The sequence below is a fragment of the Scomber scombrus genome, chromosome 13 (assembly GCF_963691925.1).
Source record: "Scomber scombrus chromosome 13, fScoSco1.1, whole genome shotgun sequence".
Lineage (NCBI taxonomy): Eukaryota > Metazoa > Chordata > Actinopteri > Scombriformes > Scombridae > Scomber > Scomber scombrus.
The window spans coordinates 3,683,823-3,696,078 of NC_084982.1; the positions used below are offsets into that span (position 1 = coordinate 3,683,823).

The 12,256-nt window shown below is 40.4% G+C and overlaps 1 protein-coding gene across 1 annotated transcript in view; it reads right to left on the minus strand.

Annotated features, from left to right (window-relative positions):
• Positions 1 to 210: 210 nt before the first annotated feature.
• Positions 211 to 12,256, minus strand: part of neb (nebulin) — a 66,461-nt gene continuing 54,415 nt past the window's right edge. The window contains 17 exon segments of the mRNA XM_062432233.1: positions 211 to 1,103; positions 1,560 to 1,663; positions 1,786 to 1,926; positions 2,147 to 2,239; positions 2,349 to 2,535; positions 3,029 to 3,136; positions 3,644 to 3,736; positions 4,520 to 4,612; positions 4,990 to 5,082; positions 5,429 to 5,521; positions 6,968 to 7,060; positions 8,540 to 8,632; positions 9,655 to 9,747; positions 10,134 to 10,238; positions 10,614 to 10,718; positions 10,823 to 10,927; positions 11,100 to 11,213. Of these exon segments, the coding sequence (XP_062288217.1) occupies positions 930 to 1,103; positions 1,560 to 1,663; positions 1,786 to 1,926; positions 2,147 to 2,239; positions 2,349 to 2,535; positions 3,029 to 3,136; positions 3,644 to 3,736; positions 4,520 to 4,612; positions 4,990 to 5,082; positions 5,429 to 5,521; positions 6,968 to 7,060; positions 8,540 to 8,632; positions 9,655 to 9,747; positions 10,134 to 10,238; positions 10,614 to 10,718; positions 10,823 to 10,927; positions 11,100 to 11,213 (1,887 nt within the window). The 3' untranslated portion in view covers positions 211 to 929.

Genomic DNA, 12,256 nt, shown 5'->3' on the forward strand with positions numbered 1-12,256 from the left:
CTATTAGTGTCAAAAATCCAGTATTAGTCAGCTTCTAATGGATCTGTGTGTTTTGATATGAGGGAATCTGTCCACTAATGTAAATGCTTCTGAATTACAATTAAAAGAACCATTCAGCAGCTACACTGTAAAGACTGCAGAGAAGGAAAATAAAATGTATGGAAGGTGCCAGAAGTCAAATATGAGAATAAAAAGAAGGACGCAGAGAACTGCAGGAGCTTAGTGTGCTTTATTAACTACTGATTAAAAGTAGAAGACGTCCTTTACTTCAGGACCTACTGTACGTAATCGGAAGAAAAAAAAACACACATTCTACTAATGGCCAGCCTTCAGTATAGGAGGGAAGACTGGGGCTTGTCTCATTTAACTCTTCTTCTTTAGGAGTGGTTTGATCATGGAGGACGTTTATGCTGGCTTTCATTACTTTCATTATTATTTATGTTGTTGATCTTTTTCTCTCCATAGAATTTCCATTAAAGGTTTAACAGGAACAGCTTAAGTGTTTTCATGAGGAAATACTCTCTCCATACAACTCAGACACAAACTTCTTTATATGTTTTAAATATTTTTGAGATTTACAGAATAACGGGCCGGGACTTATGCGGGCGAGCCTTGTTTTTAAAAGTCAAAACAAATGTAAATTGTCTGTCATTCATCATAGGATTAGTATGTATAATCAGAAATATTTATATGTCATGTTTCAGATGCTTACATCACATCCACAGGCAACAGCAGCAACAGCATATGAATGATTATAACAGACAGTGAGAATTACAACACAATAAAAATACACTTACAGAGCTACAAGAGACTGAAAGCTACACATTGCACTAAGCCACAGTTGTGATCGCTGGAGGAAGACCAATCGGTTGGCCCTGTGGATGTGTCTCGCCCAATCCTGAGGGATGATGGGCGGGCTCTGTCTTTATTTAAATTGCTTCAACGTAGTTGGCTGGCAGCATGCCGGTCTTGCCGGTGCGCTGCACGGTACCGTACATCCAGCCCTCGTCGATGGCCTGGACGTTCACGATGACGTCGCTGTCCTTGAAGGACACCTCATCGTTGTCGGCTGCTGAGTAGTCGTAAATGGCGCGTACGGTTTTCTGCACAGAATAAAGGGAAGAAGTCAGAGGTGCATGTATATGAAGATGGTAGTGCAAGAGGTCAAAGGATAACATCTGGATTTGTTTATTGTTAACAAATCCCTTTAAAAGACCAAAACCAACAATGATCTGATCTATTAACAAGTATTATCTATGTTGCTGAAGCCTGATAGCTTTATTCCTCCATGTCACAGAGCTCCATTATTTCTCCAAAATGATTAAAAAATCCACCAATGACATTCCTTTAATACCATGAACACACACTGTCTTATTTTGGTCTGGTTATTTTTGTCTTATTTTGGTCTTAGTTTAATCTGGTTTACTGAGAGTAAGTGTGTGTGTGTTTAATGTGTGTGTGTGTGTGTGTGTGTGTGTGTGTGTGTGTGTGTGTGTGTGTGTGTGTGTGTGTGTGTGTGTGTGTGTGTGTGTGTGTGTGTGTGTGTGTGTGTCACTAACCCCTGTGGTGGAGGGGTGTGATGGGACAGAGGACACTGTGGTCTGCTGGGTGGCCACTGATGATGACCTCTGCTGCAGCTCCACAGTCTTAGCATGCTGGTATCCTGCAGAAGAAAAAGAAGAAAAGAAACCACAGATAAGTCACCACGCAATCAGAGTTCACTGATACGCATCAAACAACAGTCTGTATTTGTTGAGGTTTGTTGTGGAGCTTCTGGATCGTTACCAATGGAGGAGGCACCAAAGCCGTTGCTGTAGAGGGACATGTGGTGGTCGCCTTCCTGAGACGGCTCTGACTTCTCGTCACCCAGGCCGCTCAGAGCGCTGGTGGAGCGGGAGTGCTCCTTGCTGCGACGCTGAGCTTGCACTGTCAGAACAGTGTCAATGGTAAAGATATGAAAAGTTGCTCTTCATTTAAAATACAGTGTTAGTATAAAATATAACATTTAGATACTAGCCATAACTGGTGCAAACCTGTTATGGCTAGTATGTAGATTAGCAGTATATAATCACAAATTGCATTCACCAAATCAACTAAAACAATGTCTGCTTCATAAGAGCTATCACGAGTCAGTGTCTCAACTCACCTGACATCATGTGCAGACTCCTGGACTGGATGTTGTCCTCAGCAGGGTCGTAGTCAAACACAGAGCCGGGGTTTGTGCGCCACACACGCAGATCTGAGGACACAAAGTCAATGACAGGATCAGCCCAGTGATTGCTAGCTCAAATGTACAACAATGAATTCTGTTCTACGTAGTCCCGATATAAGATGTGGTGGTTGTGTACCAGTGATGGTCTCCTGGTCGTGCTCGATGGCGCGTCTCCTCTCCATCTCCACCACGCGCCTCTGGATGCCACGGTAGTTGATGTCGCTGAAATCCTGAGTGTTCTTCTTCACACGCTCTGTCACAGGGTCAGAGGTGGTGGCAGTGAAGCTGCCCTTGCTCTTCTCAAAGTCCTCGTGGTATTTCACCTGGAGAACACAGGTCGTGTAAGTATAACCACAGTTTTTAAGTCATAGTATCCATGGTAAGTATTTACAATAGACAGATTGGACAACAATTTTAACTGTCTTCCTTTATTTTATCTTTCAAATAAATTTGGCTAACCTCAGACTTTAATTAAAACGTGTCTGATTGTCTGTCTTCCTTTTGTTTGTTGCCCTTTCTGACGTAATCTCACTTCTTTATAGTGATGTCACCACATTCCCAGGTCTAAGGATTTAAGCCGGTGAGCATAATTTAATGATTACTGATAAGAATGATGGCCAAAACTACAAAAATAACACTCAAATTGAATTCTTTTAATTTGGTGATATGTATGTTATGTCAGCCAGTTGATGCATCATGCACCATCCTGCTCACGTAAATACTCTTTAGAGCACTAAATGCCCTATCCTCCCCAAACTACCCAGAGAAAAATAAAAAACCTAACACCTAACACAGTAAGAAACAACAAAGGCTTACTCCAGAAATGATGCGCTGGGTCTCCTTGACACGCCTCATCTCAGGTGTGTCCAGAACGAAGGCGGCCTTGCCTTGGACCTGCTTACGGAAACTGTCCGAGTACAGGACCTGGTGGAAGGCGGGGACAGGACAACGACAGAAGGGGCAGAGGACACATGGTGAGTAACTGAAACCTTTAAAAAACTGAAGTATGAAGTAGACGTTAGAATCCACAGCACAAAGGGTGTGGTAGAGAGACTGAATGGTAAGAAAACTGACAGGACAGACAGGCTGCTGGGTCATTATTGGGATACCAGACAAATGAATTAGCAGGGAGATATTTATTAAGAGGCTGAACTATTAAATGAAACGTGATTCCATTTCAATCTTCAGTGGGAGAACGGCAGGAGAACAAGATGAAGTGGAGTAGTTTCAACAACACAAGAGGTTAGTAGGGATGATGTACACAGACACACCACAGTTGGTGGCACTAAACATTTAAAAGAGAGGACAGTGGGGGGGAATTAATATGATTAACTGGGGCTAGGGGACACGTCAGTTAGAAAAGGGTTAACGTTGGGTAATGGTAGAACATTTCTTCAGTAGAATATGTTCTTCCTGTTGTTCTGAAGGTACCGAGCTAATGTTTTCTTGGTTCCTTTTGACCCGCTCCATCTCTGGAGTAAACACCACAGGAGTTCCTTTGGCTGAACTGTCCTTATACAACACCTATAGGACAGAAGCACAGTGCCCCAAAGGGCCAGTCAGATACTCTGAACCACACACACAAAACACACCTATAGGACTGCTTTCATAGACTTGAGTAGACTTCACACTAAAGGGTAAAAGACAAAGGTCGTTTTCAGGAAATTTACAAGGAAACATGATTCATTGATGTCAGAGTAGGAATTGGTTTCAGTTGATATTTGCTAGATTAGGATATTTAAACACTGTCTGAGAAACTGGTCCTATAGTGTGATTTATCCTGGCAGATCCTGTTGACCTGCCAGAATCACTGTTGTAGAGACAAACACAATTCTCACGCTTCAGCAGGACATTTAGCTTGTCATTCGCTGTGAAGTGGAAATTAACAGAGCAGCACTCTGCAGAAAGCTGGGCTGCAGGTTAGACAATACTGTACATTGTGGGTAGGGGGGGTAGAGGGTAGAGGGTAGGGGTGGGGGGGGGTGGTCATCTTGAGGGGTTGATGATTGAGGATTAAAGATGATTTGAGAAACTAGGAGGAGGAAAGAAAAAAATGCGTGAAGGGAAGTGAAGGCTGCATTAGGGTCAAGGTGGTGATGATGCAGGGCTGGAGCTCAGGAAACAGCAGTCTGCACCTTGGATGAAGATGGATGAAGTGAGCGAGAGGTGATGAGAGTGTGAGTTGATGGCAAGGGAAAGGGAAGGGGGGGGGAGCAGGAAATGGGTTTATGAAGGGGCATTATTGATGGGCACTACTGTCCACTCTCAACCGTTAGGAGCACACGTGGTTCGGTTGTGGTCCACTACCGAGCTGATGTGCCTCTGGGTTTCTTTGACCCGCTTCACCTCTGGGAGGTCTGGTATAGCTGTGCCTCCACCCACAGAGTCCTTGTATTTAATCTACCCAACAGAAGGTTCCGTGGAGGAAAAATGGAAGGAAAAAAAAGAGTAAAGATCAGGTATCAATCAGAGACAATATCAGGGAGAAAGAAAGACAACACAGCACAGCACAACAGACACAGAACATGGAATTAAACACACTTTTTTTCCTGAGAAATGAAGAAGCGTGTCATGTTAGTGACATAACACCCATTGGTGTTATCACTACGGGGTGGGTTTGATGTGGGAAGCCTAAACGTTTGTAACTCTAAAGGACTTTGTGAAGGCTCAGGAGAGTTGTTAAGCTGGTTTGTTGGTGGAAGATGAGAGTGAGGCAGAATGGTGGATGGAGGAAAATCACAGGTAACAGGAGGATACTAGGTCACATTATAGAATACCGTGCTAATATTCTGCTGATTGCGTCTAACTCTCTCCATCTCTGGGGTCTTTGGTACTGATGTGCCTTGTCCCAACTCTTCTTTGTATTGATTCTTTGAATGAGACAGCACAAAAAAGTCAAATATGGTGATAACACACTCAAATAATGGTTAGTTATCCGAAAATAAATGATTAAAAAGATTCTAGGGGGATGAAAAATGTTAAAACTAATTATTTTGGGAGATATGGGAGGAAATTATTCATGGAATTCTAAATCAACTCAACCAACACGGGTAAAAAGGTGTGATTTATGAAACGTAGTTAGGATGGAGGAGGGATAATTGGGGCTGAAATGTGGAAGATAAAAGATCTCTAGACTTCCAGGTAGGGAAAAGTCAGATGGTGTTTTGGGAATGATTTTAAAGGGATAGAAGGATCACTGCAGTAGTGTTTCTCTACCAAGCTGATATTCTTCTGGGTTTCTCGGACCCGCTTCACCTCAGGAAGATCTGGTATGGCTGTGCCTTGACTCAGGGCATCCTTGTATTGTATCTGCCCATTGCATAAGTTACACAGGTACACAATAAGACAAAGACAAACAAAAAGCACAGTATGTACTGTAGACACAGACATGTCCATCCATTCACACTCATCAGCATACTTATTATATCAAAAATTGTTAAGATACTGATTATCACATTTTGCAGTGGTAATTAGATACGTTTATGTCAATCTCTTTTCAAAATAGATGATAATTTAGTTCATGACTTCAGGGTTTAGATATGATGAATTATCATGAGAGAGAATTCCTGCAGAACCCTCAGAGTACTAACTGATGGACAAGTTGTTAACTTGTATGAACAGTTATTAAATGATATGGTGGAGAAAAGGTCCATATACACTGTGACTAAAAGTATGTGGACAGAAACATTGCACCCATAGGTGATTGTTGACATTTTGTAACCTGGCTCCAGGGATTTACTCCCAATCAGAGCATCATTGAGATCAGGGACTGATGTTAGGCCATAAGGCCTGACTCCAGTTCATCTAAGGTGTTGGGTGAGTTTGAGATCAGGGCTCTCTGCAGCCCTGTCAAGTTCTTCTACACCAAACTGGGAAAACCATTTTTTCTTGGACTTGTTTAGTGCTTGGAGACATTGTCATGATTGGGCCTTAAACAAACTGTTGACACAAAGCTGGGAGAACAGTGTTCTCTAAATTGAAGTCTGCATTGAGATCTCCTTTACAGATCAACATGGATCTATAAGATGCCTAATCCAAACACTGAAAAACAGTCTCAGGTGTCCACAAACCTTTGGCCATTTGGTGTATCATTCAACTCCTAATCAAAATTCTTAAAAAGAAAAGTCAAATAAAAAAACAAGGATTGAAAATGGTTATCATTTGGACAATGATTACATGTCAGGAGAAGTCTGGTTATGTTCTCAGACACTACTGTAGGGAGGGAATATGGATGGAAAGACTTATTCAGGAGGAGATGAAGGAGTGCAGGGTGACTCTGTGGAGTACCGTGCTAATATTGTGCTGATTGCGTCTAACTCTCTCCATCTCTGGGGTCTTTGGTACTGATGTGCCTTGTCCCAACTCTTCTTTGTATTGATTCTTTGAATGAGACAGCACAAAAAAGTCAAATATGGTGATAACACACTCAAATAATGATTAGTTTTCAAAGTAGGAAAGAAGTAATGCTGAAAATAGATCATTAAACAATTCTAGTGGGATGGAAAATGTAAAAACTAATTCTTTTGGGAAATATGGGAGGAAATTCTTTTTTATTGTGGAAACATGAGTTCAAAATCAAATCAACCAACACGGGTAAAAGGTGTGATTTATGAAACGTAGTTAGGATGGAGGAGGGATAATTGGGGCTGAAATATGGAAGATAAAAGATCTCTCTTCCAGGTAGGGAAAAGTCAGATGGTGTTTTGGGAATGATTTTAAAGGGATAGAAGGATCACTGCAGTTGTGTTTCTCTACCAAGCTGATATTCTTCTGGGTTTCTCGGACCCGCTTCACCTCAGGAAGATCTGGTATGGCTGTGCCTTGACTCAGGGCATCCTTGTATTGTATCTGCCCATTACATAAGTTACACAGGTACACAATAAGACAAAGACAAACAAAATGCACAGTATGTACTGTAGACACAGACATGTCCATCCATTCACACACATCGGCATACTTATTATATCAAAAATTGTTATGATACTGATTATCACATTTTATATTGGTAGTTGAGTACGTTTATGTCAATCTCTTTTCAACATGGATGATAATTCATTTAGTTCATGATTTCATTGTTTAGATATGATGAATTATCATGAGAGAGAATTCCTACAGAACCCTCAGAGTACTAACTGATGGACAAGTTGTTAACTTGTATGAACAGTTATTAAATTATATGGTGGAGAAAAGGTCCATATACACTGTGACTAAAAGTATGTGGACAAGAGCATTGTACTGATATGTATTTGTTGATGATTTTTAAAAAGCATCAGCATTAATCTGCTGGTGTAACAGCCTCTGCTCTTATAGGAGGCTTTTCAACAACCTTTTGTAACCTGGCTCCAGGGATTTACTCCCAATCAGCCACAAGAGCATCATTGAGATCAGGGACTGATGTTAGGCCATAAGGCCTGACTTCAGTTTATCCAAGGTGTTGGGTGAGTTTGAGATCAGGGCTCTCTGCAGCCCTGTCAAGTTCTTCTACACAAAACTGGGAAAACCCTTTCTTATTGGACTTGTTTAGTGCTTGGAGACATTGTCACGATTGGGCCTTAAACAAACTGTTGACACAAAGCTGGGAGAACAGTGTTCTCTAAATTGAAGTCTGCATTGAGATCTCCTTCACTGGAACTAAACAAACAATGAAAAACAGTCCCAGGTGTCCACAAACTTTTGGTCATTTGGTGTATAATACAACTCCTAAGCAAAATCCATATAAAAGTCAAATAAAAAAAATAAGGATTGAAAATGGTTATCATTTGGACAATGATTACATGTCAGGAGAAGTCTGGTTATGTTCTCAGACACTACTGTAGGGAGGGAATATGGATGGAAAGGCTTATTTAGGAGGAGATGAAGGGTGACTCTGTGGAGTACCGTGCTAATATTGTGCTGATTGCGTCTAACTCTCTCCATCTCTGGGGTCTTTGGTACTGATGTGCCTTGTCCCAACTCTTCTTTGTATTGATTCTTTGAATGAGACAGCACAAAAAAGTCAAATATGGTGATAACACACTCAAATAATGGTTAGTTATCCGAAAATAAATGATTAAAAAAATTCTAGTGGGATGGAAAATGTAAAAACTAATTCTTTTGGGAAATATGGGAGGAAATTCTGTTTCTATGGAAAAATGAGTTCAAAATCAAATCAACCATCACGGGTAAAAAGGTGTGATTTATGAAACGTAGTTAGGATGGAGGAGGGATAATTGGGGCTGAAATATGGAAGATAAAAGATCTCTAGACTTCCAGGTAGGGAAAAGTCAGATGGTGTTTTGGGAATGATTTTAAAGGGATAGAAGGATCACTGCAGTTGTGTTTCTCTACCAAGCTGATATTCTTCTGGGTTTCTCGGACCCGCTTCACCTCAGGAAGATCTGGTATGGCTGTGCCTTGACTCAGGGCATCCTTGTATTGTATCTGCCCATTGCATAAGTTACACAGGTACACAATAAGACAAAGACAAACAAAAAGCACAGTATGTACTGTAGACACAGACATGTCCATCCATTCACACACCTATACCTACCACACCACGCATACCTATTAGAACAGATGATTATATAAAAAAATTGTTAAGATACTGATTATCACATTTTACAGTGGTAATTAAGTACGTTTTTTGCTTGTTCTGTTTTGAAAATGGATGATAATTTAGTTCATGACTTCAGGGTTTAGATATGATGAATTATCATGAGAGAGAATTCCTACAGAACCCCTCAGAGTACTAACTGATGGACAAGTTGTTAACTTGTATGAACAGTTATTAAATTATATGGTGGAGAAAAGGTCCATATACACTGTGACTAAAAGTATGTGGACAGAAACATTGCACCCATGGGTGATTGTTGATGATTTTTAAAAAGCATCAGCATTAATCTGCTGGTGTAACAGCCTCTTCTCTTCTAGGAGGCTTTTCAACAACATTTTGTAACCTGGCTGCAGGGATTTACTCCCAATCAGCCACAAGAGCATCATTGAGATCAGGGACTGATGTTAGGCCATAAGACCTGACTTCAGTTCATCAAAGGTGTTGGGTGAGTCAGGCTCTCTGCAGCCCTGTCCAGTTGTTCTACACCAAACTGGAAAAAACAATTTCTTAATGGACTTTTTTATTGCTTGGAGACATTGTCATGTTTGGGCCTTACACAAACTGTTGACACAAAGCTGGGAGAACAGTTTTGTCTCAACTGATATATGCATTGAGATTTCCTTCACTGGAACTAAAGAAACAATGAAAACCATAAACCTTTGGCCATTTGGTGTATAAATCAACTCCTAAGCAAAATCCATATAAAAAAGTCAAATAAAAAAAACAAGGATTGAAAATTGGACAATGATTACATGTCGAGAGCAATCTGGTTATGATCTCAGACACTACTGTAGGGAGGGAATATGAAAGGAAGGCTTATTCAGGAGGGCAGGGTGACTCTTTTGAGTACTGTGCTAATGTTCTGCTGATTGCGTTTAACTCTCTCCATCTCAGGGGTCTCGGGCAAAGCTGTTCCTCCACCCAAATCCTCTTTGTACTAAATCTTAACATGGATGAGGAATGAAACCAGCCCCCCAACAGTTAGCCTGAATTTATCTCTTGGATAATAAGAAATACTAGCTGCTTGATTTAATTTAAAAGACACAGAGTGAGACAAACATATAAAACAAGACTCACAAGAACAACATAGTACAATGAACAACATATTTAACTACACACAAGCTCTGCACTAACAAGTATCTAAATGCTAGAGAGAAAATAGTCAAAGTGTTAGTGGCGTGAATTAAAACTCCATCTAACAAGGTTAAAAAGTATCTGGTCCAAAGAAATAAGGATGGCACATCAGGGCTTGTTAAAGACAAAGAAAAGAAGGTAAAGTCAAGACGTGTTATTAGAATATGTTAAGAAAAAATATTGTGAAGTAGATACCGAGCTGAAATTCTTTGTATTTTCTTTAACACGAAGCATTTCAGGAGTGTCCTTTACAGCAGACACTTTGCCCTTTATGTTTTTAAGGTCAAGCTGGTATTGATGCTAAAAGGAAAAAACACAAGTGCAGTTAAAATGCTTCACAATAATAAAGAGGTCGAGAAGAAGAAGAGACAGGAAACACGTGAGTAACTACTTATTCCTAAGAACAAAAAAATGGGTGACTGTAGTTTCTTCTCAGGATGAGAAGAATATTTTAATTGAATAAAACACAAAAATGAACATCAAACATTTAAATTGCAACTGGAATCAACCAGATTAGCGAACATGGTACAAAAGACATTCCACTAACAGTACACAAAATAAAGTATTTAAGAAAATACTTTTTCACTAGACATGGAGACATACACAGAGCTACCAGACGCTGGCACTAGGTATAACCTTTAACCTGAAGAACCTCTGACCATTTTTTCTACTTACAGTGCTGAAGTTCTTCTGGTTCTCACGGACTCTCTGCATCTCTGGAGTGTCGAAAACCGGAACATAGTGAGACATGGTCTTATCGGCCTCCTCTCTGTACTTTTTCTGTTGGTCAAAAACAAAATCAGCATGGATTCCTAATTTAAATTGAGTTTTAGATTTAAATACTACTGTGTCCAGATGCACAATTGGTTCATCCGATAATCTACCTTGCTGACAATATTCCTCATCTGCTGAGCATGGATTATGTCCGGAGTGTCGATGACAGTTGTGTAGCTGGCTCTGTCCATCTCAGCGGTATGCTTGTACTTAGCCTGAGGAACAGAAAAGTGTCAGTCAGCCCAAATTGTGACCTCCTTTAACTGTAATCAAAACCAGAGTAGAAAATACAACTGCTTCTGATTACATATGTTTTGATTTCATTCATGGGAATATGGATCATTGACAGCTCAGAGTAAACTATATGAAACAGAATAAGGTTCAGACCTGACTGAGGATGTCAGTAGCGTTCCTTGCCCTCATGAAGTCTGGGGTGTCTGTAGCCAAAGCCAACATTCCTTTGCCCTTTATCTCCTGCTCCAGTGACTTCTTATACTCTCTCTGTAAATGTGGCAGATTACAAAGTGTGACATAAAAGTACTATATTCGCTAGAAGTTGAAATGACTGGCAGATCACTCTAAACAATAGGATTTCTACTCATTCGTACTGAGGAGGGCTGCAAAACCAAACCGCCTAGGGGGGAATAGTGAAGAAGGTTAGCAGGAATTAGGGAGAATAGGGAAATTAAGGACAGCAGCTTGTGTGTGAAGCTCCATTCAAAACTGAAAAATAAAAACAGCAGTTGTTAAAGCGTGAGTGCGGGACTTTTGTCTCCCCCTTCTGGAGAGTAATTACAACAACAAGTTGACACTGCTGTAGCCTGCTGCGCTAATGTCGCAGCTGTAAAACGGTGGATACATTGTTTTGAGCATCACAACCCCCACGAATTGACTCATTTTATTATGAGAATTTGATACATTCAGTCCAATAATATTTTGGAAGTCTAGAAGAACTGCACTATTAAATTCTTTTATCTCTCTTCAAGTTAGCAGAGAGCTAACTAGAAGTTAGCCGCTCGGGCAGTGGAGGCCTCTAGTGGGCTGTGCACATAGAGCATGCACAGTACGCTTTCACCCGACCCAAGATTTCAAACCGTGTATACTGTGACGTACAGAGAGATATATCTGGCAGTGATAGGCTTAATCAGCATTGTGTGAACTCGTTTGTAAGGGCTTGAATGTAACTGATGTTCATTCATATGTAAAAGTTCCGCACTGCAGGTTTCAGAACAGTGTGTTAAGGCATCATTAGTCATTTTCAAATTTCAGTAATTCCCGTTTATTTATGAAGGAACTGCTTTATAGTACTAACTCTATCTTGCTTACTAATAGAAATGTTATGTTATGTCTCAGAACATATGCTAACCAAAAGACAACAACAAAATCAAGCTCAAATGACCAGAAATCATAGCTTTTTATACACAGTTTTGATGCCACCATGACGCTTGCTTTAGCACATTACTGTTAATGTCTTGTATCGCCACACAAGACATAAACAATAAATGATTTGCTATAATGTAAATGAGTAAATTATAAACTCAAGT